This window comes from Dermochelys coriacea, chromosome 5 (genome assembly GCF_009764565.3).
Source record: "Dermochelys coriacea isolate rDerCor1 chromosome 5, rDerCor1.pri.v4, whole genome shotgun sequence".
Taxonomy (NCBI): domain Eukaryota; kingdom Metazoa; phylum Chordata; order Testudines; family Dermochelyidae; genus Dermochelys; species Dermochelys coriacea.
The window spans coordinates 121,491,043-121,517,218 of NC_050072.1; the positions used below are offsets into that span (position 1 = coordinate 121,491,043).

Sequence of the window (26,176 nt, forward strand, 5' to 3'; positions counted from 1 at the left end):
ACAAAGATGTGGGTCAACTGGAAGGCAGAGTGAAGAGAATAAGGAAAGAATAAAGGGTTCCTGGCAGAAGAATGCTTTAAAGAGAATCTGAAGGAAACAGAGGGACGGACCTTGGGGCAGTGGGAGGCTGTTCCCATCACAACAATCAGCACGGCAAAAAGGCAAACAACGCTCCCTGATAAAGCAAGTAATATAAGATCCCCGCTCCTCCCCCAGGGAAATAAAATAAGTTAATAAAAATTGTTCCTAGCTCAGATGACTCATTTCACTATGTCACAAAGCCTCCCTAGCATCATGGCCAGAGCTGCACAATCTTGTGTGGGGCAGGGAGGGGAGAAGATGCTAGCGGGAAACTGAAGCTTGTTTTCCACAGTGGTTCCCAGGCACTTCCATGCATTATGCTGCAGACTATACAAAATCAGGCAAGTAGCTAAGGGCTTAAAGAGGAAGGCAAAGTGCTGTAGGAAGCTGAAGCTAAAGCCAGAGCACTTCTTTTTAAAACCCTTTGGGCCAGATCCTCCGCTGATGTGAATCAGTGTTGTTCCATTTGCTTCTATGAAGTTACACCCGTTTCCACCAGCTGTTGACCTGGCTATTTATTTTTCCCTGGAATAGCATGACCTTAGGTGGGTTAAGTTCAGTTCCTAGTGGACAAGTGTCCACTCCACACAAACCACCACTTGGTGGGTAATCTCAGGAGAGGAGAAGAGTAGTAATAACTCTTCAGTCCTGGTAGAAAGGACTCTACCTCTGGGTCAAGGCACATAGCTGATGTAGCATAAAGGACAAGTACTGCCTTTTCTCTGAATGCACAATTATTCTATTCTATTCTGTTCTATATAGGTTCTTATACCATGCTCTGTAGTAACTGAGTGCCTCCCAGACAGGCATCAAGCATCGTGACTAACAACTCTCACGTGTGGGGTCTGTTCTCTCATCCTCTCCCCAGGGGGAGAATTGTGTGTGCAGTAGAGTGTTTTGTTTTCATAGGTTTTTTTGGTTTTCTGATTAATATACATATTGCTATGTGTTCATGTTAGAGAGGGCAAGGCGAAGAAGTGCTCCTTGCACTTGGAGTGGAAGGTGGTGAGGTTTGTGATGGCTCACAGTTCCTGAGGGAGTTCGCTCCACAGTCTCGGACCAGCCCCTAAGAAAGCTCAACCTCCTGCATGGATTAACTTTACTCTTATTATTGGGAGTTCCATTGTGCCAGAGGAACAGAGTTGTTGACTACGGTCTTCACCCTGGCGCTTTAGTCAATCTTTTAGATACACTGGGCCCCAGCCATTGAGTACCTTGAAGATAAAGACAGAATCAAGTTCAAGTTCTCAATCTTCTATGGGGAGCCAGTGTAGCGAGCAGAGGACAGGTTTGACGTACTCATGGTAGGTGGTCTGTGTTGCTGAGGAGAAGTACTGTAGTTCTGAACTAATCAGAATTTCCTAAGATACTGAAAACTTCATGCCCAGGTGTTTTGCATTGCTATAGTCCTGCTGCAAGGTGACAAAGGCATGAATAACTGAGGTCAGCTCATCATGTGCAGTGATGTTACAGAGTCTCCTAGCCAAACGGGGACAATAGAAGGCATTACTAGTGGATGCTACTATGTTAGAGCTTAGCATCTGCGTGGAATCCAGCAGTGCCCCTAAACTCAGACTGACTTGATTAATTTTCAGTGTATGCTTTCAACCAGAGGAGACTGAATTGCAGCTGTGAACTTTTCAAAATGCTTTCCCCTGCCCACCAGTGTAACATCTGTCTTGCCCAGGTTCAGCTCAACCCACTGTTCTTCACGCATGGGCTGATCTACTCCAAGCACTGGGCCATCTTGGTATGACCTTATGTGGTGAAGAATAAGTAGACCTGTATGTCCTCCGCATATTGCTGGCACTTGAGTCTATGTCATCTGACCAGTTCATCTCGGGCAGGAGTGGGCAAACTTTTTGGCCTGAGGGCCACATCTGGGAATAGAAATTGTACAGCGGGCCATGAATGCTCACAAAATTGGGGTTGGGGTGCAGGAAGGCGTGAAGACTCTGGGGTGGGACTGGGGATGAGGAGTTTGGGGCGTAGGAGGGTGCTCTGGCTGGGAGCAAGGGGTTTGGAGGGTGGGAAGGGGATCAGGACAGGGGCAGGTGTGTGGGAAGGGGTGCAGATTCCTGTTGGGGGTGTGGGCTCTGGGATGGGGCTGGGGATGAGAGGTTTTGGGGTGCAGGAGAATGCTCGGGGCTGGGATCGAGGGGTTTGGAGGGTGGGAGGGGGATCAGGGCTGGGGCAGGGGGAGAGGCTCAGGGGGGGCAGGCTCTGACTGGCGCTTACCTCAAGTGGCTCCCGGAAGCAGTGGCATGTCCCTTCTCTGACTCCTATGCTGAGGCACAGCCAGGCAGTTCTACCCGCTGCCCCGTCTGCAGGCACCACCCCTGCAGCTTCCATTGGAGCACTGGAGGGGGCCATTGGAGGGCATAGGAGCCGGAGTGGGGCCATGCCGCAGCTTCCGGGAGCCGCTTGGTGCAGCCCCAGACCCTGCACCCTGGCTGGAGCGCTGGAGCAGGGCAAGCCCGATACCCTGCTCCCCAGCAAGAGCTCACTTGCCAGCTTAAAACGGCTGACGGGGCAGATCTGGCTCGCAGGCTGTAGTTTGCCCACCCCTGATCTAAGGGCTGTGTGTAAATGTTGAATAGGAGTAGATAGAATTGATCCTTGTGGGACTCCACAAGTGAGGGGTTTAGTGGTGGTCTCCAGGTCAAAATTCTCCAGGGCTTTCATTAGAGCTAAAAAAAAAAAACATAACAAATAAAGAAATATCACTATTAGGGTGACCAGATAGCAAGTGTAAAAAATCAGGATGGGGTTGGGGGGTAATAGGTGCCTATATAAGAAAAAGCCCCCAAAATCGGGACTGTCCCTATAATATTGGGACGCCTGTTCACCCTAATCACTACTCAGCCATGGCTTTCAGCAGATAAAACCTTTCTTCTCAGGGCAACAGGACAGCCTGATTTTCTGGTCACACTGTTGGATGATTGTACTGCAAATCTCTGGACTGGTGGGAGAGCACTGCTGGAATTATGGGAAGATACCACTCACAAAACCCATTTCTTTTTTGATCCCTTCTCAGTTTGATCTCCACACCAATGATGTCCCCTAATCAATTTGTGTTTGAATTGCTAGACTATTGTTTCATCTCTGTAATAAATTGGGTACATGAAACATATTCTGCTTTGTTGCACTGATGTAAATCCAGAGTAACTCCAATAGGGTTACACTGGTGTAAATCTAGAGTAAATGAGAGCATAATTTGGCCCTATGTCTTTGTCAAACATCATGTACCTTTACACAGCTCCTAATAACATATCATATCTGCAACTAGTCTGATAGGTTGCTTATTCCACATCTGACCTGTATGGCTGCAGCTGGTTCATGGAGAGAATAGAAGTCCTCATGAAAAAGAGAAGGACTTATCAAACAAATATAACACAAGCCCCCATGCATGTTTATATGGCGTCCTTCAAACAAAGCATTGTATAATCCTGCTCCCACTTCGCCCATGGGAGTTTTTTAGCCAGTTTCAGTGGGAGCTGGAGCGAGCCCTTAAATAAGAAGCAGGTTTCAGAGTAGCAGCCATGTTAGTCTGTATGCGCAGAAAGAACAGGAGTCTCTAAGGTGCCACAAGTACTAACAAATTTATTAGAGCATAAGCTTTCATGGGCTACAGCGGTATCTTAATGACTCGATCCAACTCCCATTTTAGTCACTGGAAAGACTCCCATTCATTTTAATGGTAGCTGGATCAGGTCATTAATTGCCTGTAGGGTCCTTTATGAGGTTACAGAGGATTAACCAATGGCTTGCAAGTTTATTAGTACATTCCAAAGAGGTGAAATGGAAAGAAACAGCTTAACACCACATGTTTTTTCTAAACAAAACTAAATGGACTTCCAATAGAGGTCACGATTTCTTTCAGCTCCAGCAGCAATTACAAATTCTTCTTCGCGATGTGTTGCTCATATTGACTCCAATTCGGTGTGCACACGCCACATGCACAGCTATCGGAAAGTTTTTCCCCTAGCAGCACCGGTCGGGTCAGCTGTGGAGTTCCCTGGAATGGTGCCTTCATGGTGCTCTGTATATGACCCTGCCAACCCAGGCACATCCTCAGTCCCTTCTTACCGCCGGTGACTGTCATTGAAACTGTAGCATCTTGCTCAGCAAGTTCTACCACATTTCCCTAGCTTCGTTTGTTTGCGTTCTCTGTACTTACGAGTTAGTTTTTAGTTGTTAGTTAGCAGTTGGGCTGCGGGGTTTACCCTCCATCCCGACCACTTTTTCTTGGGAGGGCTTTCATGCCCAAGTCCCAAGGGTTCAAATCCTGTAGCAAGCCCATGCCAACAGTCGACCCCCACGACGCTTGTCTGAAGTGTCTGGGGGAGGCTCATCAAGCCGATCGGTGCAGGAATTGTAAGGGGTTACGCCCCAGAACCAAAAAGGAGCAAGAATTTTGCCTCAAGCAGCTCCTTATGGAGGCAGCACTTAGACCTCAGCCTCTGCCGACACGACAAGACCCAGCCCCGAGTTCATCATGCATAGTGCCCCAGCGACAGTGGTGGAAGTGGCACTGCGGAAGGAGTCTGGCAGAGACCCACAGTACTGACGCTCCCCGGTGCTGAAAACAGCGGGATCAACCTGGCACCGCTCCCACTCTCTGGCACAGAAGCAGCACCAGAAGCAAGGGAGAAGTAGCTCTCTGTCCCAGAGGTCTACCCCTCTGGAGCCAGCCAATGGGGGGCGTTTTCAAGAGGAGCACCGTGTGCCCAAGTCTGCGGAGACAGCACCGTCGACTTCGTCCCCGCAAAGGGGACAGTCGAGTCTGGTGTCATTGGACTCCCCAGACCAGGTAATCGAGGAAGTGGAACTGCCATCCACCCCAGACACGTTTGAGGCCGCAAGGGACCTCATCACCATGACAGCGCTGAGGGCACCCACCCTTCACGCCAAGCCTCCGTTACTACATTGTGTGGCACCATCTCAAGGCAAACTGGCGATGCTCTGTCCCTCGGCACCGCTGATAGAATTGCGGCACCGCTCGGCGTCCCGGCACCACTTGGAGTTCCGGCACCACTCGCAATCACGGCATGCTCACAGGGTCATCAATCCCCGTCACACAGCAGGTCCCACTCCCAGCACCAGTCCCGGCGCCTCTCAGCCACCCCATGCAGCTCCAGATGGCAGTACCACTCCAAGTCATGGCACCACTCTCCAGCCTCATGGCACCGCTCTCCGGCATTACAACAGCTCCACTCAGTACCACCCTGGCCATCGCGGTCCTGATCAAGACCAGGTAGGAGTTTGGAGCCATAGTGGAGGAGGGCAAAGTGGTGGCACGGACCTCTTTACAGGCCTCACTGGATGCTGCGAATGTGGCAGCGCGCACCTTGTCCTCCGGTATCGCCATGAGGCGTAGCTCATGGCTGCAGACATCAGGCCTTCCACCTGAGGTTCAACAGATGATCAGGACCCGCCTTTTGATGGAGCAGGCCTGTTCGCGGAGCAGACTGACTCTCGGCTACATAGCCTAAAAGACTCAAGGGCTACTATGAAATCCTTGGGTATGCGCACCCCAGCAACCCAACGCAAACATTTCAAGCCCCAACAACAGCAGCAGCGCTCCTATCCTCAGCCAAGGCAGGACTTCTACAGGAGAAGGGGCAGGAACACCAGAAGGAAGCCTTCCAAACTCCACTTCTAGACAGGACCAAGGCCCAACTAAACCATCGTCAGGTTCCAAGCAGGCCTTTTGATGGGGGGAACCCAAGGATGGTGTACCAGCCTCGATTCTGGATCCTTCCCCGTCTTTTTTTAATCATCTGTCCCACTTCTACCGTGCTTGGTCCCAAATAATTTCAGACCGCTGGGTCTTCTGTACAGTGGAAGTGGGATATTCTCTCTGGTTCTGCTCCTACCCTCCCCATCCCTCTTCAGGGACCCCTCTCACAAGCAACTCCTTATCCAGGAGGTGCAGGCGCTCCTCACCATGGGAGCGGTGGAGGAGGTTCCTAAGGAGTTAAGGGGCAAGAGATTCTATTCCCAATACTTCCTAATCCCCAAGGCCAAGGGGGATCTCGGACCCATCCCGGACCTGCGTGGGCTCAACAAATTCATGGTAAAGTTGACATTCTGCATGGTCTCCCCAGGCACTATTATCCCCTCCCTGGATCCGAGAGACTAGTACACTGCCCTCAACATGAAGAAGGCGTACTTCCATATAGCTATTTGTCCTGTACACCAGTGCTTTCTATGCTTTGTGGTCACCCACAAGCATTACCAATTCACTGTTCTACCATTCGGTCTCTCAACAGCCCTCCAAGTATTCACCAAGTGCATGTCGGTAGTGGGTGCTTTCCTCCATCAACAGCAGGTGCAAGTATACCCCTATCTCGACAACTGGCTGCTCAGAGGCCGCACCAGGGGGCAGGTGCAGTCCCAAAGCAGGTACAGTCCCAAAGCCATTTGGTCAGGTGCACATTCGAGTGACTGGGTCTCCTCCTCAACTTGGGGAAGTCGACCTTGGAATAGAATTCACTGGGGCAGTGTTAGACTCGGTTCAGGCACGAGCTCTTTTGCCAGAGACCCAATTCCGAGCCATCATGGACATAATTCAAAGCTTCCAGCAATTCCCAACCACAACAGAAAGGGGATACGTGAGTCTCCTTGGCCACATGGCTGCTTGCACGTACTTGACCCAGCTTGCCAGGCTGCAGCTCAGACCTTTGCAGGCATGGCTCGCCTCGGCCTACGGCCTGGGGCACAACAGATTGAATTCAGTAGTCACGGTGCCAGGGCAGGTCCTCACTTCCCTCCACTGGTGGCTCACGTGGTGTGCAAAGGCATCCCCTTCCACAACCCTCAACCTTCCTTGTCCCTGGTTATGGATGCATCGGCTCTGGGACGGGGTGCGCATCTAGGGGACCTCCAGATACGGGGCCTGTGGTTGCAAGATGAGATATCCTTACATATCAACATCAAGGAGCTGAGAGCGGTGTACCTAGCCTGCCAGGCCTTCCAGGCCCGACTACAAGCCCAGTGCATAGCAGTTCTAATGGACAACGTCACCGCCATGTTTTACATGAACTAGCAGGGAGGAGCCCATTCCTCTCCCCTAAGTGGGAGTTCTGCACAGCCCACTCCATTCACCTGGAAGCATCCTTTCTACCAGGAGTTCAGAACATGCTGGCAGACCACCTCAGCAGGTCCTTTCGCACACACAAGTGCTCCATCCAGCCGGAGGTCATACATCTCATTTTCCAAAGGTGGGGGTTTCCCCAGGTTGACCTATTTGTCACCTGATGCAACAGGAAGTTCCCAGTGTTCTGCTCCTTCCAGGGTCACAGCCCCGGCTCACTCACGGACGCACTCCTGCTACCCTGGAGAGGTCGCCTGCTCTACGCCTTTCCCCCTTCTCTCTTGTGAAGAAGGTCCTGCTCAAGGTCCACAGGGAGTGGGCAAAGGTCATTCTGATAATTCCAGTGTGGCCTCGACAGCACTGGTACACCACACTACTGGAGCTGTCGGTGGATGGACCGGTCACGTTACCTCTCCTCCCCGACTTACTCACTCAGGACCATGGTCGCCTCCATCACCCCGACCTGCGGTCCCTCCACTTCACGGCATGGAAGCTTCATGGCTGAACCCCATGGAACGTCTGTGCTCAGAACAAGTAAAGGAAGTCCTCCTCAGCAGCAGGAAGCCCTCCACTAGAGCCACATATCTGGCAAAGTGGAAGAGATTCTTGTGCTGGTATGACCAGCATCATACACACACCCCTTCAGGCACCTGTATCCTCATTTTGGAGTACCTCCTACACCTGAAACTGCAAGGCCTGGCGGCATCCTCCATAAGGGTTAATCTTGTTGCTATCTCGGCCTTCCACCCAGGAGCATCTGGTAGATCCGTCTTTGCCAACCCTATGGTTTGGTCACTTCCTCAAAGGTCTGGACTGCCTACATCCCCAGATCCAGCAGCCTGTCCCTGTGTGGGACCTTAACCTGGTCCTCTCCAGGCTCATGGAGCCCCATTTGAACCATTGGCAACTTGCTCCCTCCTGTATCTGTCTTGGAAGGTAGATTTCCTGGTCGCCACTACGTCTGCAGGGAGGGTGTCTGAGCTAAAGGCCCTGACCTCTGATCTACCTTGCATGGTTTTCCACAAGGATAAGGTGCAACTCAGGCTACACCCAGCCTTTCTCCCCAAGGTGGTGTCACACTTCCACACTAGCCAGGACATTTTCCTGCCTGTCTTTTACCCTAAGCCTCATGCCAGTAACCGGGAGCAGAGGCTGTACTCCCTCGATGTTCGGTGAGCACTAGCTTTCTACATTGAGCACTCTAAGCCATTTAGAAAATTGAATCAGTTGTTCATAGCAGTGGGCTCATCTCATCCCAGTCTCATCTCAAAGAATATCCTCCTGGATCACGTCATGCAACCACACATGCTATGAGCTGGCCAAAGTACCGGCCCCGTCTCTTATGGCACACTCCACGAGGGCCCAGGTCTTGTCAGCAGCGTTCCTGGCCCAAGTCCTGATCCAAGAAATCTGCAGGGCAGCAACTTGGTCCTCGGTGCATACCTTCACCTCGTACTATGCCATCGTCTAGCATGCCAGAAATGACACAGCTTTCTGCAGAGCAGTGCTACAATCAGCGTTTCCTTAACTCCGACCCCTCCACCTAGGTAAGGCTTGGGAGTCACCTAATTGGAATCGATATGAGCAATCACTCAAAGAAGAAAAATCGGTTACTCACCTCTAATAACTTGTTCTTCAAGATGTGTTGCTCATATTCATTCCAAACCTGCCCTCCTTCCCATCAGAGTAACCAGCAAGAAGGAACTGAGGGGGCACCAGGTCGGCAGGGTCATATATTGAGTGCCATGAAGGCACCGTTCCAGGGGGCTCCACAGCCAACCCCAACAAGTGCTGCTAGGGGAAAAACTTTCCAACGAACATGCATGCGGCGCTCGCACACCTAATTGGAATGGACATGAGCAACTCATCTTGAAGAAGAACAGTTACAAGAGGTGAGTAACTTTTTTATTGAGATAGTCCCCCCAAAACAAACTTTACTTGCATATTGCTGTTCAATACCATTTTGTTTGTCCATTTGTAGTTTGCATGGCAAAATAACACCAACTTTAATGGGCGTATGACCCACCCCTTTAATAAATGATCTTTTTGTGACCACTGGTAATTGGGAGGCAGCTTGAGGCATGGGACAAGGCTCTTCTAGGTTCTCATCCAACTTCTGCTGCTGCTGTGTTGCATGACCTTCATCAAAGCACTTAAACGTTCTGTCCAAATTTCCAGGGAATAAAAATGCTTGATTCATGTTACTGTATGAGTGTGGTGGGACTGAATTAGTTAATGTTCCTATTATGCTTCGGAAATGCAAAATGTAATGCATTGTTAATATATATTGATTTTGAGTCAAATTCTCTGCCGATGTAAATTGTGCTGGAATCTTTGGAATTGCAACAGTTTGCCCTAGAAGAGAATATGGTTCTTTCCTTGGTTGAGGTTATGGAAAGCTAAAATGCCTTTATTGCCATGTGTACAGGGAAGAGCTGTGAATGAGTTAGATTCTCCCAGACATGTGGCACTGAAAGCTTGGCAAGACCCCACATCATCATGTCTTTTTATTTTCATGCTGTATGTGTCTTATTTCATTCATATTTTTCCTCTTTTGCAGTCTCCCTCTGCTTTTTCCTCTTTGGAGTGTACTAGTTACTATAGGAACAGTGATGTCATTGCTATGAGTGGGGCTTTTTAATGTCCAATTCTTATAATGGTTTGCAATCTATATTAGCATAGCTTGAATCATTGCACCATGGTCTGTGAAAACAAAGGAGTTTCTATGATTATCATGACCATATTATGTAGTGTGTTGTTGTGACGCTTCCCGTGTTTATATATTTATGCAATTTAATTTAACACAAACGAAAGTTAATCAGGGCTGAAGTGCAGTTCTCTCATTACACCCTAGAAGATTCCAGTAGAGCAAATATTTGTTTGTCATGCATTTGCCAACAATATTCAGGTTGTTAAAATGTTAGCCACTGCCTATGCAGCAACTCTTCCTTTTCACACAAATGTGTTCATTTCAGAGTGAATTTGATGATTTTTTGAAGGCCGCAGGCTCCAAACTCGTCGTTGTTGACTTTTCAGCACAATGGTGCGGACCTTGCAAAGCGATCAGTCCTGTCATTCATGTAAGTACAGTATTGCCATCCCAGGCCACTCCAGAATGGGGTGCTGGAGTTGACATTGCAGGGGGAAAAAGCCCACAGCTCAGAGTCTGATCTTTGTTACAATAATGTAAATCCAGAACAATTCTATTGAGGTCAATGGAGTTACACAAGATTTACACCTGTGTAGCAGAAACTCTAGTTCATAGAGTGTTCCTTTTACTTTTCTTTGCAGAAATGGCCAGGTGTTGAATTAGAAAGGAAGGCATTAGCCACTCCATTGCATCCTGGATATGTGATCTGCATCCATGGGAGGGGACACCTATATTATCCTTTGGACATAAAACACATGCTCCGAGTCAAGTAATTTTTATAAGGAGAAAAGGCACAACAACCTTGATTTCTGGAAGTAAAAAGATTGGCGCTCCTTCAAACTATGTCCTGTCAAACTTGGGCCATGGGGCTAGACCTGCTGCTATCCTCGCCATTTTCCCGGGTCCTCTCCATTTCTGAATTTGAACTAGAGTTACCTGTCTCCCACCTGACTTCATGGGGAGTTCTCTTCCTGTGAGCACTTAGGGACAGATTGTGCCTAGTTCTGCATAAGTGACACATGGGGAAAGAGTGCAGAATGAACCTGATTTCCCTTGTGCCCCTGCAGGGGGACAAAAGTCTCCAGCCTTGTGTTCCCACAGTGCAAGCAAGGACTAGGGAACTGAGTGCCTACAGCAGTGCTAGAAATCCCATAAGGGATCATGGGACAAAAGTAGACATGGGACAGCATTACCTGTCTCCCACCTGCTGTCCTGACCAGTGGAGCTGGGATGGCATGAGAAGGTAAAAGAGTGTAGCAGCAGCTACCACTGCTATGTGCCCCCTCCCTGAGGAGGGGTGCTACACCTCCTGCAGACACAAGCCTTCAGGAGCTGTGCACCTTTGCTCATGCCCTTCTGCACATTGTAGCTTATAGCCCTTAATATGAGAGAGGCGCAGACCTGGGAGGCAGGAAGTTGTGGGCCTGATGCAGGGTGGAATTGTATGGGCCATGCTATGCAGGAGGTCAGACTAGATCATCATGGTGACTTCTGGCCTTAAACTCTATGAACTCCTGAGTTCTACTTCCAGCTGAGACATGGACCCCCTCTCTGGCAAACAGGGAGCGATAGCTCAGTGGTTTGAGCATTAGCTTGCTAAACCCAGGGTTGTGAGTTCAATCCCTGAGGGGGCCATTTGGGGCAAAAATTGGGGATTGGTCCTGCTTTGAGCAGGGGGTTGGACTAGATGATCTCCTGAGGTCCCTTCCAACCCTGATATTCTATGATTCTATACTTGCCTCTCTCTCTGGGGTGCTGGGAGGATTAATTAACCAGACCTTACCAAGAACTCAGACAATGAAGTCCTAGATAGTAATATTATTCTAGTGACATTTACATTTCAGTGCTATACAATTGTTTTGATCCTATGCCCAGATTCTGCAAAAGGATCCGCAGAGGCAGACCCCTGTGCTTGTGCAGAGTCCCACTGACATCAACAGACTGGTTCAGGCGTCCTCTCACACAAATTTGATTGCAAGAACTTGGCCCTCACTTGTATCAATCTCTTGGTTTTAGCTGTGCAGTACTCTTATCACTTAGAGCAACTGGAAAGTGCATTAAGGACTCCAGGAACCCAAGGGCTCATAATAACCTACAGTGAAAATGTCTAATACTGGAAATCAGCAACACAGTTAGATGGAGAATGTTTCAATCTAATAGAGACAACAGGCTTTTAGCAAAACTCTTAAACTGACACCCTGCATGGAAACATCTTAATGAATCAAAATCAGGCCCCATTGGTGATTTTGCTGAAAGATGTGCTAATGTTTAAAAAACCAATGATATAAACAATTATGGGACTGAGAAGCATAAACTTTTCCAAAAGACAACCCTTCACTCTTTTGCACCTTGCCAGCCTGTGAGATGAAAATGAACAGAGGAATGCTCACTCTCAGGTCAACAGTTCAAATTTCAGCCAAGGGATCAGTCACTGATCTTTATTCCCATCTGCTGGTGCCCTGTGTGAAAGAGCTGAGAGTCTCAGTCCAGTTCTCAGTGAGAAGGCGTGCACCTTGCAAAACCCTCCCAGATGAGCATGCAGCTGTGTTGGGGCTCAGTGGACAGACAAAGGAGCCTCCAACCATGCTGCATTGCTGCTGTGTGTCAGGAGTATCACAACTGGGAAGCACAAAAACATCACTGTGCCAGTGCATGAAAAGGGGTCTTGAGCATCAACTTTTCCTTGCCAGCCTTCACAAAGATCATCACTGCATGTGCACCGTTATCTCTCAGAAGACAGGCGACGGACTGATTCAGCACAAAGACGGAACTACATAGGGAATGGACGATGGGTATGTCTACACAGCAGTTGGGAGGTGAGAGTCCAAGCTTATGTAGACATACACATTCCCTCTCTACTCAAGCTCACATACTGGCGGTGGCTAGCGGAAGGGGCTAGCTGCCCCAAGTCTGAGCCTTGCGGAGACCCTCTGCAAGTACTCAGGCAGCTAGCCCAAGCTGCTGCTTATGCCACCATGGCCACACTGCTGTGTTTAGGGGCTAGCTCAATGAAAGCTAATGTATGCATGTCTGTAGGAGTTGGGAATCTCACCACTCTGCAGCTGTGTGGACATGCCCGAAGACTGATGGCATGGGATTAGGGAAAATCTTACTGAACAAACTTGGGACAGTGAGATCTATCAAACTGTTGAATAGTCTCCAGCAAGGGCAATTATAAAAGCCCCATCACTTTGGTCTTTTAATACTAGTCTCAACAAAACACTGGGAAATGTACTAGAGTGAACAACTCTTCCTTTACTTTGTTTTCTCCAATGATAGCCTCTAAATGATCACCATAGTGTGCTGCAGGCCATTACTGCAGGATTCTGCAATACCTCCCTGTAAAGGAGTCCTGCATTGCCAGGGAAATGGACAGGATGATCTAATAAGGCTTTTCCCTCCTCTCTGATTCTGTGCTCTGCCCTCCAACCCTAGAAGTGGTCACTCAGGGCCATTGGTGAGTCAGAGTATACAAGCTTTCACTGCCCGTGCTGTACTTGTTCTGTAGATCAAAGGGGGTGATGAGAGTCTTTCCACTACTATCCCACTGTGCACTAGTTACTGCATAGGTGGCCAGTCTGGTCTATTTCCTGTATTCCACTGCACAGAGGTCAGGAACAAAACATCTTTTTCAGGTTAAGCATCCATGCCAGGACTGCTGCCAAGAGACTTGCTGTTGGGGACTGTGACGGGGTTAGGACTCACCACCACTGGCGCCTCCCGCTAGTTGCTCCAGGAATTAGCTCTGTCCAGTCATGGAGCATCTTTTTCACATGGTGCCTTGCCCTTCATCTGCTCTGCTGCTTCAGGGACCCTCATTGTTCCCCACTCAGCAGCATCCTCTTCAGGATGCTGCCCTCCAGTAGTGCCCACTGCTCCAGTCTCACCCCCTTCCAGGGATTTAGTGTTATCAGCAGTCCACAATCTACACTGTTGTAGTGGCCAGCTGCAGCCTCTAAGTCTAGCCCCTTATTGCAGGGACCCACCACAGCTTGGATCAGGCCACGCTCCTCTTCAGCCAGGTGTAGCACACAAGGAAGGGGGGTACCCAGGCCCACCCGCTACTCTAGGTCCCAACCCAGGGACACTCTAGCAGCAGCCTCTCTGCCCTCCTCTCCCCTTGCCCTGCTATTGTCCCTGGGCCACCTCCCCTTTGGCCCTATGCCCCTGCCTCACCTAGGCAGGCAGTCTGGGGTTTTTCTTGGTCAGAGCTCCCCAGCACTGCTCTGTCCAAGGTACTACCTTTCAGCCCAGGAGCAGTCCTCCTGTCTTGACCACCAGGGAGAGACTCCCTGCTCCCTTCCTGGGCAGCCTTTATATATGGCTGAGTCTGGCTCTGATTGGCTGTCTCTTACTCAGCCTCTGATTGGCTCCCTAGCAGGCCTTCTCTGATTGGCAACCCACCTGCACCACCTCCCTGGCCTGCTGAAGCCCCATCTAGGATAGGAGTGGGGCAGCCACCCCACTACAGGGACTATCAGCAATTGTCTAGTATAGCCAAGACTGAGGTCTGCCCAGGGAAGGCCAGGATATTTGTTTTGGATTCCACTTTTTCAGTATGCACAAGCCTGAGGACAAGATTTTACTCTTCAGTGAATACTGAAGAAAATGGATTCACCCGCGCGGCTAGCACAGGGATGTAAACAATGTTCTTTGGGGATTTCAATGGGGAATTCTTTGGAGAATGCTTTATCTCATGTCATCCCCTTGGAATTAAAATGCTGATGGATTCTGGTTTGTCAATGGGTCTATTCTGATCCTTATTCTCACTACGAATTGTCACATTGGCTTTACGGGGCCTGCTTGTGATGGGAAGGGCTACTCAGCGTGACTTGGTGTATCAGAGTCTGGCCCAAAATGAGTTGCAAACAGGTGGGAGCAGATTCACCCATGTGTTCTGGCTGCTTTGCACCAGTGCTTTTCAGTGATGCAAAGAAGTATAAATCTGGTTTACGCAGCTCACTGGCCCTTTATTAATTAGGATCCCTGACACCTGATCTCCCCTTCCCATGCAGGGTCAGGGATTTCCAGCTTCCCTAGAGCTGACTAGGGTAGCTGCAGAAGGTATTTTGAAACATTGGGGATTTTCTTGCTATCTTTCACCTTCACACAGCAATGATGTTGCTCCTGATTTTCCATAAAAGGGAAAGCAAAAGAGACATCTGCACAGCATTACAAACAACTGAGCGAGCAAGTGATATAGGCTTATGTTAAAATCAGTGTCAGGACTTGTTCCGATGACTCAGTGTCTTTCAAGTGAAAAACATAAGGACACTGCCTTGAAAGCTGCTCTCTGTGACCTGTCAGGCAGGATCACTGCCCGTGGAAGGAGGGTTGAAGAAGGATGAATCTGGTGGTGCCCACTAGGAAGACAGCGGGCTAATGTCACATGATGGAGAATTAAGCACACCCCCCCCCCCCACAACTGTTGTTCTAATTGGCTCCCTGTGGATAGGTGCTGTCTTGCAGCCATGCTCATTTGTTGCTCAGCAACTGTTTTAATCAGGCAGAGTCTAATGAGAGGCTTGACCCACAAGCTATTAGCATAGAATGAGTAGCTAATAACATGAGAGAATCCCTGAAGGGACTCTGTTTCCCTGGAACCTTCTAGTATTTCCTGGGAAATGGAGGGCCTGATGCAGCATTGCCTTACTCCAGCTTTTTGCAGGTCTCGCACTGTTGTTGGCAATAGAGCAAAGCTAGAGCCTACCACTCCTGTCAGAGGTCTAAAAAGACAGAAGAGGAGGGCGAGCCCATTGATTAGATGGTGCTCAGGAGATGTAAAGCACCATATGAATGCTAAGAGGCAAACACTGTTCTTCATCCCACTGTGCCTGGACTTCATGCCTCTGTTCTGGTTCCTCTGCACAGGGGAGAGGCAGGATCCCAGAAGTCTATGTAGTGGATTGCTCTACAGAGGATCCCTGTGTTCCCAGTGCAGCGGTTGGGTTTAGGGTGATAGGGGCTGAGCCAGGGAAGGGATGCAGATGTGACCAAAGGCTGTGTGACTTCATGGCCATACTGGACACTCCGACAGATGGAAGTGGGGGAGTGGGGCACAGCGGAAGTGACTGCAACCCTAACAACACACTAGTGGCTGAGGAGTGGCTCCAGAGCCTGGAGAAAAGTCCACGGTACATGGTGCTGGCTGTGTGCTGCTGGGCCAGGACTTGCCCCAATCCTGTCTCTGTTAATCTGCAGGACAGTGTACATCTCGTGTACAGATGGGCTCTTACTGGGGGTGTTTGGATCTGGACCTTTGTATAAAATTAGTGGCCAAATGTGACATTTAGATCTGGGAGCAAATCCCCAAAAGCCGGGGGTTTGGTTCTGGCTCCCCTTGAATCTCTTCCAGTATTTTCCCAGAATTTCTGGGTAAACGGTGGGCTGCTGACTTGAATCTAGTGCTCGTGAGAGAAGCCAGCCCTGGACCCCTGAACTTCCCTACCCCATAACAAGTACAGCACCAGCACCAGCACCAGCAGCTAAGGAAGCTTCCCAACGCTGCCCTGCCAATTTGCTTCAGCAATGGCCTGGAGGCATCACATCTGGAGGGATCTAGCGGTGCAAGCAGAGTTCAGTTCCCAGCCCAAAGCAGAAAATAAAACCAATTAGGGGCACCCAGTGAGTAATCTCAGCAGAATGCTCATTCCATCAGAACACACCATATCTGGAGAGAATCCCACAGCCCTTCTCTGGCTATTACTAGATCTGTGGTTTAATATGAAACTCCGGCTATTTTTAATAGTGTAGCTTTTGTATTGGAGATGTAACGCTGACATATTGTTTTCCTTATTAATGTTACTTCCACAAACAAGTGTATTTATTCCATTTAATCCTAAAGGACCTGGCTGTTCGGTATGACAATGTGATGTTCTGTAGTGTGGATATCGATCGGGCAGAGGTAAGCTATTGAAACCAGGTTAGTTGAAATCATGCTATTGAAATCATGTTCATGTATAATAATAATTTATAAATACCTGGCTTTTATGATCAGTAGCTCTCAAAACACTTCACTGTCTTTAATGTTAGACCTTGGTCTGTGCATTTAATAAGTAGCCCCTACGTGAGTAGTACTCACCTAAGAAGTCAGTGTCACTGACTGCAAGAGATTGCAAGATCTTACCTTCCATGTCCCTTTTTTAAAGAAAATCAGATAATATCAAAATTTCCATTTCCACAGAGGACGTTAGTAGCTAGTGATTTAATATAGATTAGAAATGGGCCAAAACAGTGTGAAATGGCTGCCTACTCCCCAAATGTTGATCATTCCTATAAAATGGAACCAGATTCAAATCACCTTTGGTTTTGATCGTTGCCAAATCAAAAACCTGATTGATCATGTTTTGAAAAGCCAACACCAAACTCAGCTTTGTCAAACGTAGCAGTACAAATAGTTCCTGGTTTTGGAAGGACATACCAGGCATTGACTTCAATGCAATTACTTCTTGTTTACACGGGTGTCATTTAGATCAGATTCAGGGCCAAATCCCTGATACAGATACTGTGAGTCACCCATACGGATATAGATAGTAAAGAGATAACAAGCTGCCTGCTTTTTGAATTTTCACCAATTTTTGTCCTGGGATTTTTAATTCTCAGTTGTGCTTAAATTTAGAGCAACCCCCTGTCATTTGCTCTGGATCGTGAAGTGTCATATCCTCAGCAGCTGTTGTTCAACATAGTTCCGCTGAACTTAATGGCACTATGCCAGTTTACACCAGCTGCAAATCTGGCGCTGTACAGCCAATAGGGTGACCATATAGCAAGTGTGAAAAATCAGGACGGGGTGTGAGTGAGAGGGGGAATTGGTGCCTATATAAGACAAAGCCTCAAATATCGGGACTGTACCTATAAAATCGGGACCTCTGGTCACCCTAACTGCCAAAGCAAACAAAGTCCATATCATTTTACTAAAAATAGCGCAGGCTCTCCAGCTAATAGCAGAGATACCAAGTAGCCATAAAGGATTAGCTGGACATTCCATTGCCTCTTTTTAAGGAGCTGACATTTTATTTACCATGCTGCAGCAATTTCTACCTGTGTCTACAGCTGTGCAATATGGACATTTTCACGTCAGCATATCAAAGAGCTAGAAAAATCTCAACAGCACCTTCAAGCTATTGTGCAATATATCAAGTGGGAAGGTAAAACTTTGAATAATGAAGTTCTTATAGAGGTTGTACAAGCAGCAGAGGAGTGGAAAAGCTCTCGCTGACTCAATTCGGCGCGAATGATGAGCACTGATGACACCTTGCCGAATGCTTTGTAAGGCATTCTCATGAGTAATAATGCTGTGTACTCTGTGTTATGATTTTATCTTGCCATATAATAGCTCGATGGTACTGTGCAAACAGCTTTTCTGGTTTTTATCTTACAGGTAAATTTCCTGTATTTCTCTTGACTCATTCTTTATAATTATTATAGCTATTTGCCTGAAAGCTGGCCCTTGGATCTTAATGAATGGTTCTAGCACTAGGATGGCAGGTGATTTTACAGACCTTTTTTTTCTCACTTTTCTAGGACGTGGCTAATTCTTGTAAAATTATCGCCATGCCGACATTCCAGATGTACAAGAAAACGGAAAAGGTATTGTATAGCTAGCGACATAAAATGGTAATTGTGGGTCTGTTTTATTCGTATGGCAGCAAAGGCTAATAACTTGCTGTATCCCTTCCTAAAGACAACTAGGCCTGGTTCAGAAGGCTTTCTCTGAAACTCCTGCTCACATCGCTGTGATGAGGTAGGAATGTTCTTAATGTTTTCTCTGAATACTGTGTGGGTGCCTCGGTTTCCCCTATGCATTTCTTAAGTATCTAGGTGGTGGGATAAGGGTGTGTGATTGTTGCAGAGCCCTAGAGGGCAGGTATGATGCAGTCTGCACAGAGAATGGCCGACACCCTGTCTCCTGGCAACTGATGGCTTGGGGCCCTCCTCTGCAAGGTGCCAACTGAAGGTGTTGGAGAACAAAGAGATCAGGTGGCCTCCTGGCCTGGGAAAGTTACAAAAGGCCAGAGGAGGGGCTGGAGAGAGTGCCAGTTGGGAGCTGGCTGGGGAAACGGAGGCAGGCCCAGAATCTGGGTCTGGGCTCCCTGGCCCCCAAGATAGACCTGACTGAGGGGTCCTGTTTTCTGACTTACAAGCTCTGTTTTAGACTGTGTTCCTGTTTTCTAATAAACCTTCTATTTTACTGGCTGGCTGAGAGTCACGGTGAATTGCAGGAAGTGGGGGGTGCAAGGCCCTGACTCCGCCACACTCCATGACAATTGCACTGAGTAAAAAGGCTTCTATTTTTTAAATATTTCAGGCTTTTGTGTGAAACAAGTGCCTAAGAAAATAAGACCTTTTGCAAAAGAAAAAACTCAGCTCTGGGATTTGAGCCACAAAATTTAAGTCTTGATCTGAATTTTCCCAAAAATCTGGGGATGTTGAGTTCCAGAGTTTTGATACAACCCATTAAGAGTTTGGATCTAGAACCAGACATCTGCAGATTTCAGAACCAGGTGGGGTTTTTATTCTGGGTCCATCTCTAGATCAGACCAGTGGGTCATTGTCACAGGATGACTGGTCCCTGTGAATGAAGTAGGTCTGTTCCCCTGTGCCAGAATAGATGCTCCCAATTTGGCCACTTAAAAGAACAGGGCAGCAGCTGGGAGAGTCTATAAAGGATCAAGGAGAGACCCAATAGGAGGGAGTCAGAGCAGTCGGATTCAGTCAGGGGTAGGCAAAAGCTGACAGACACTGGGAGCACTGGAGGAGGTCCCAGAAGGAAGCCAGAGGTACTTCCTGCAGGAAGGCTGAATGCAAAGAGAGCATCCCTAGGCCAGGGCTGGAGAGCTCAGAAGGCAGGGGAGCAGCAGAGGAGCTTATCTTCTGAGATCTCCAGGGCTGGAGAACTGGACCCAGAGGAACCAGAAGAGGGCCAGGGGGAAGTGAGGCTGCACCTCAAACAAGATTGCTCCCCAGCAGAGAGACTGTAGGGGGTTCTTGTTGGGAAGAGCGGGATTTAAATCCACTGTGGTGGCTGTCCTGGGACAAGGACAGGAGAGGATGGACAGAGACTCCAGGTGTGGATCAGAGGTGCCAGTTTGTGCTGTGTGGGGCATCGAGAGAGGAAATGCCTTAAGTTTTAATGACTACTTGCACTGGGCTGAGAAATAGACCTGAGATGGGAACTTGCTTGGGACCATTTGCATAATGGGACTGGTATATTATAAAGCAATCAGGGTATTATTGTATCACTTTGAGCCTAAAGTGAAGTGACTGGGGACTCTGAAAGGCTAACCTGAGACAGAGCACACATCATGTCAGCGTCTGCCATGGGAGGGCACTCCAAGTGGGACTGCCCTAGGACAGTCATCAAGTACTGTGGTCTGCCACTGCAGTCCTGGCCTTCAACATCCCCGTTTTGCTGGTCATGGGTCTCTCTCCAATTCAGAAGGCACTGTGAAGAATTGTGTTGAATTGTGTGGTGGTCTTATAGCCTCGAAAAATGTGCACAGGTCGAGGAGCTATAAGGAGAGCACAAAACTATGCAGATTTTGAGTCAGGCACTGAAGCCAGGTCAGTAGCAATGAGAGCTGTAGCGTGGGTTAAATCACTGCGCTACGCAGCCAAGTGGAAAGTTCACAAGCTGGCTTTCAATCCTGTTTGCTTAGGGCAGCCAAAACACTAGTGTTGGCATTGATAAAAGAAGATATGCTAGAGGTATTGAAAATAATGAAGAGTAGAGTGAAGGCTAATAGAGTGCTTCTCTTGCTCCAGTCATAAAATACAGGGTCAAGGGATCAATCAATGAAATAAAGTGCCAAACCTACCCTTTCCAATTGCACTCCAAATTTTGTGTGGACGGATGTTCAGTTACATGTGCACACTGCATTTTTGCACACAGGGTTGATCCAAAGGCCACTGAAGTCACTCGAAAGACTCCCATTGACTTCAGTGGGCTTTGGCTCATGAGACAGATGAGCAGTAGCTAGATATGCAACTATCCATTTTGTGAGACCAGTTGCAATTTGTACATGCAAATCTGAGGTGCAAGGATGAACATGGAAAAACTTGGTTGCAAAAAACTATGGGCATAATTTTGAGGCAGGTTTAGACAATTGGGCTAAAAAGGCAACACATCTGAAGTGTATAAAAGGGAATTATTTTTTCATCCTTTTAACCTGTCGAACACACTGCTGCCACAGGATATTATTGACGCAAATAGCATAGTGATATTCTCATGTGAATAAGCGACAATGATATCCTGACAATGCACAGCATAAACTGCTTACCAGAGAAATTGTATCTGTATCCGTGGTAAATTACTGCACAATTCGCTAGGTGAAATATGTGTGTGTGTGGGGAAGGGGGTGTTTACTTTCTTCTGAAACATTCAGTTCTATGATGACCATAAGAAACAGGATGCCCAACAAGATGGACCATTTTGTCCTTTCATCCTTCTGCATCATGCTCTGTCCTTGTATGGCAATTCTGACTGATCTGCTCCAAATGTCATAGTGCTATTCCGAGATGCTAGTGGTTGGATGTGGTGATTTGGGTGTGATCACAGGCGCGAGGACAGTCTGTAGGTGACTTGCAGGGAATGCACGGTACAGTTTGGGGATTCCAGTACACTTAGAGCTAAGTTTCTCACAGAAGATTACCCCAACGAGCTCTACCTCAGGGTCCCACTAAATACCAGGTGATATAACATATACATTATTTGCCTTGGGGGCTACAATGTACTATACTGTAGTACAAGTAATGCACAAAATAGTTCACATCCATTCACCCTTGTGTTCAACCAAGGTTTGGTCTATTTCTAATATCCCCATCACAATGGTTTGTCCTATTAGTAGTCTATGTAACATCCTTTTGTGTTGTGGACCCCTCTGTTAGAAGACTGAATGCTATTAAAAAAGAACCAAAATGATTTGCTTTACAGATGGCATTAAATACAGTCCACTTTTTAATCCACAGATCCCCTCCTACTCCCTTATTTCCCTTTCCCTTTAACTTTCTAAAAAGGGACATGGAACTAGTAAGTTGACTTGCTTAGTCAGCAAAACCTTATGTGATGGACTGTCACAGCTAGGTTGAAAATGGTTCTGAGAGCTCATATAAGTGTTCTTGTGAAAGGTAAAGCATCAGACTCATTGAATACTTATAAAATAACTTGGTTTATTTACAGATGACTGAAAAAATATAGATTATATAAACAGAGAGGTTCACTGATCAATGGACAGGCCTCCTTGAAGTGAAGACAAGGTAGTTTTGCTTTTAGGGACCTGATTCAGCAAAACATTTAAGGATATGCTTATTTTCCCTCAAAGTCAATGGGACTTAAGCAAGTGTTTAAAGTTAAGCACATGTTTAAATGCTTTGCTGAATCAGGGCGTAAAAGAAGGAGTCCCAAATATCTGTCTCTGTGTTAGAACAATCCTTGAATATGAATCTCCCCATGTGTAAGATTATGCAGGTGTGTAAGTGTTTGCAGAATCAGAGCTTTAGTGTGCAATTCTTATGAAATTTTATTCTTTACCCCAAACATTTTTTTTAAAAAGGAAGTTTCTAAATTGCAACTTACTGCTTTATCAAATCAGAAGTTTGTGCAAAAATAAACCTTTTTTTGTTGTTGTTTTGTTTTGTCAGTTTATTTGTAATTAGATTTGGGAAATTACTGGTACTGACACTGGGAAGTTGGAAGCAAAGATTGAAGAGCTAATGTAGTTCCTGCAGAAAGCAAAAACAGAAGTTCCAGTAAAATCCACCTTCTGTAGTCTCGCATGTGTCTATTTTCTTTCAACACAGTTATTCAGAAATGATGCATCAAAATGTATGAAGATTCTCATCTGTACAGGAAGGAGAATCTTGTGGTTAAGGCACAGGAATGGGACTCAGGAGATCTGGGTTCATTCTTGGCTCTGCCTATGGTTGCTTAGGGTTGCCCGGTGTCCTGCTGACCGGGCCGTTAAAAGTCCGGTTGCCGCTGTGGTGGCAGGCTCCCTACCCAACTCCACGCGGCTCCCAGAAGTGGCCAACATGTCCCTCCGGCTCCTAGGTGTAAGGGTGGTGAGGGAGCTCCGCATGCTACCCCGAGTGCTGACTCCACAGCTCCCATTGACCAGGAACCTGCGGCCAATGGGAACTGTGGGACAGCGCCTGCGGGCAGGAGCAGCACGTGACACGGAGCCCCCTGGCCACATCTCCACCTAGCAGCCAGAGGGACATGCTGGCCACTTCCAGGAGCCACCAGAAGTAAGCGCCACCTGGAGCCTGCACCCTTCACCCCCTCCCACACCCCAACCCCCTGCCCCAGCGCTAAGCCCCTTCCTGCACCCAAACTCCCTCCTGGAGCCCACACCCCACATCCACTCCTGCACCCCAACCTCATCCCTGAGCTTCCTCCAGAAGCCTGCACCCCCTCCCATGCCCCAACCTCCTGCCCCAGCCCTGAGCCCCCTCCTGCACTCAAAACCTCTTGGCCCCAGCCCTGAGCTCCCTCCTGCACCCCAAACCCTTCACCCCTGGCCCCACCCCAGAGCCCACACCCCCAGCTGGAGCCCTCACCACCACCCCCTGCACCCCAACCCTAGCCCTGAGCTCCCTCTCACACCCAAATTCCCACCCAGAGCCTGCATCCTGAACCCCCTCCCACATCCCAACCCCCTGCCCCAGCCCTGAGCCCCCTTGGCCCAGCGAAGAGCTCCCACCTGAACCCTAACCCTCAGCCCGGAGGCCCCTCCCGCATCCTGAACCCTTCATTTCTGGCCCCACCCTGGAGCCCACACGCCCAGCCCAGAGCCCATACCCCCTCCCACACCACAACCCTTACCCCAGCCCGGAGTCCCCTCCCACACTCCGAACCAGAGCCCTCACCGTCTCCTGCCCCAGCCCAGTGAAAATGAGTGAGCAACAAAGGGAGGGGGAGAGCGAGCGTTGCAGCATGGAGTGAGTGGGGGGCAGGGCCTTGGAGAAGGGGCAAGTCAGGGGTGGGGCCTCGGGGCAGGGGGTGAGGCAAGGGTGTTTGGTTTTCTGCAATCAGAAAGTTGGCAACCTTAGCTCTGCCACAGACTTTCTGCGTGAAATCCTGGCTCCCATTGACTTCAGTGGGGTGAGAATCCACCCTTTATGTAACCTGGGGCAGGTCACTTAGAGCCAGATTTTCTAAAGAGCTGGAGGGGCTAATTCGCAAGTGCTCCAAATTGGAGCCAGTTTTGCCAGTTTTGCAAAAAAGCACATTGGCTGCTGGCTACTTATTGACAATCTGGCGTAAATGGTGCCTAAATGGAAGCTGAGTTCTTTTGAAAACCTGGCCTTCAATTCAATCAGTTGGAAGAGGATGTCCCAGGAAGGAAACTGCAGCTCCCACTGTGATACCTAAGCAACACCTACTGTGCTGAACTCTTTGGAAAAGCAGCCATTTATTCCGGTGCCGAAATGGGAGTTTAAAAACCTGGCCTCAGCTCTGGGTATTGAGCACTTCTGTAAAAATCTGGCCCTTAATCCCCCAGTTTCTTCATCTGTACAAGGGGGTTAATAACACTTCAGTGCCTCTCGGGGGTACTGTGAGGGTCCCAGATTTTACAGTGAGAAGCACAAGATAGAAGCCTATAGGTAAAGTTTATGAATTAGCATGTTTTCTAGATAAGCAGCATTAGCAAGTCCCAAACAGACCTCCCCTCCCTGTGCTGCTATAAGACTGCTCGTGTAGCCGCTCTATGTCAATGGGAGAGAGCTCTCCCAGTGACATAGGTAAAACGAGCGGCAGTAGCTGTGTCAGTGGGAGACGGGGAGAGGCTGTTGAAAAGTGGTGTGAAACATAGTCAGAAGCCCATGGAAAGATGGGATAGAGAAAATTGCATCATGGGACGGGGAGCCCACCCCCCCGAGGCACTCCAATCCCTTCTCCTGAATACCCCATGTGGTGTATTCAGATGGTGGTGAGTTGCACAGTGGGATAGCTACCTACAGTGCACTGCTCTCTCTGTCGATGCAAGAGCACCAACTGTGGACAAGAAGCTATGTGTGGACGTGCAAAAACAGTTTCACTACAGTGGTGGATGATTGGTGATGTAACTGAAGTTGACTTAACTTTGTAGTGTAGACATAGTCAGTCTTGCCACTGCTGTTGTGAGACTTCTGCCATCTGGCTTTTCCAGTCTCTCTGCTTCATCAGCTCCCTCTGTTCAAATCTCACTTTAAACCTCATCTTTTTTCCCTTCCTGTGCCCCTCAGTAGTGTTCTCCCTTGGTTATTCTAAGGTGCCTGTATTGATGTATTCTCTACCTAGGGTTGCCAACTTTCTAATCACACAAACCTGAATACCCTTGCCCCACCCCTGCCCTGAGGCCTTGCTCTGCTCTGCCCCTTCTCCGAGCCCCTGCCCCCGTTCACTCCATCCCCCCTCCCTCCGTCACTCGCTCTTCCCAACCCTCACTCACTTCCACCGGGCTGGGGCAGGGAGTTGGGGTGCAGGAGGGGATGAGGGCTCCAGCTGGAGGTTCAGGCTCTGGGGTGGGGCCAGAAATGAGGGGTTCAGGGTGTGGCAGGGGGCTTCAGGCTGGGGCAGGGGGTTGGGGTGCATGAGGAGATGAGGGCTCTGGCTGGGGGTGCAGACTCTGGGGTGGGGCCAGGGATGAGGGGTTTGGGGTACAGGAGGGGTGTAAAGGAAGCCCCAAACTGTCTTCCTCCTCATGCGAAACTCCCTGACACACAAAAAGAAAAGAAAGAAATTGTGTGATACGTGCACATGTGATCTTGATGCCACGATTTTTTATTTGCAGTCAAATTCCCTTGGTTAAAGATGGTATCTTGAGCAGTGGATTGCAAAATGATAGTTTATCTTCTTCTATTTTCTAACTGTTAAAGATCCAAAATCAGAAAGGGGGGTTTTCCATTGACCTTAATGACCTTAACCTCAGATTGTGAGCGATTTATAATCTTTCATTCACCTCTCAAGACACAGATAAGGTCAGGAATCGGATCTTGTGTTTCTCCTGCAATTGTTGTGGATATCACAAGCACCAAAATCAGAGCAGGTAACTAATTGCACTGCTGACTTTGGATCTTCTCTTTTGGTTGATTTTTTTTCACCAGCTTAAATTATTTCCTGTATGTATTTATTATGAATAATGAAAAGTGGAGCATGAATCTTTGCATTTCTATCAGTTCCTATATTTATTGGCCTTCATCTGCTAGGAAAACACCAGGACTGTGAGGAGAACATAGACCCTTTGCTATGTGCAGTTCAACATTTATCCTTGCAACAGAGCTGCAACCACACAAGAGGAGTTCTGAGGGGTTTACCTGGAATGAAAATATGTGGTCTGAAGTCATATTGAAAAGGACATTAACGA

The 26,176-nt window shown here is 48.3% G+C and overlaps 1 protein-coding gene across 1 annotated transcript; it reads left to right on the forward strand.

Moving 5' to 3' along the window:
• Positions 1-398: 398 nt before the first annotated feature.
• LOC119856244 (thioredoxin-like) lies at positions 399-22,697 on the forward strand. Its single transcript, XM_038403568.2, has 5 exons — positions 399-422; positions 10,156-10,260; positions 16,675-16,734; positions 18,354-18,419; positions 22,485-22,697. The coding sequence occupies exons 1-5, from the start codon at positions 399-401 to the stop codon at positions 22,545-22,547; spliced, it is 318 nt and encodes a 105-aa protein (XP_038259496.2). The 3' UTR covers positions 22,548-22,697.
• The last annotated feature ends 3,479 nt before the right edge of the window (positions 22,698-26,176 follow it).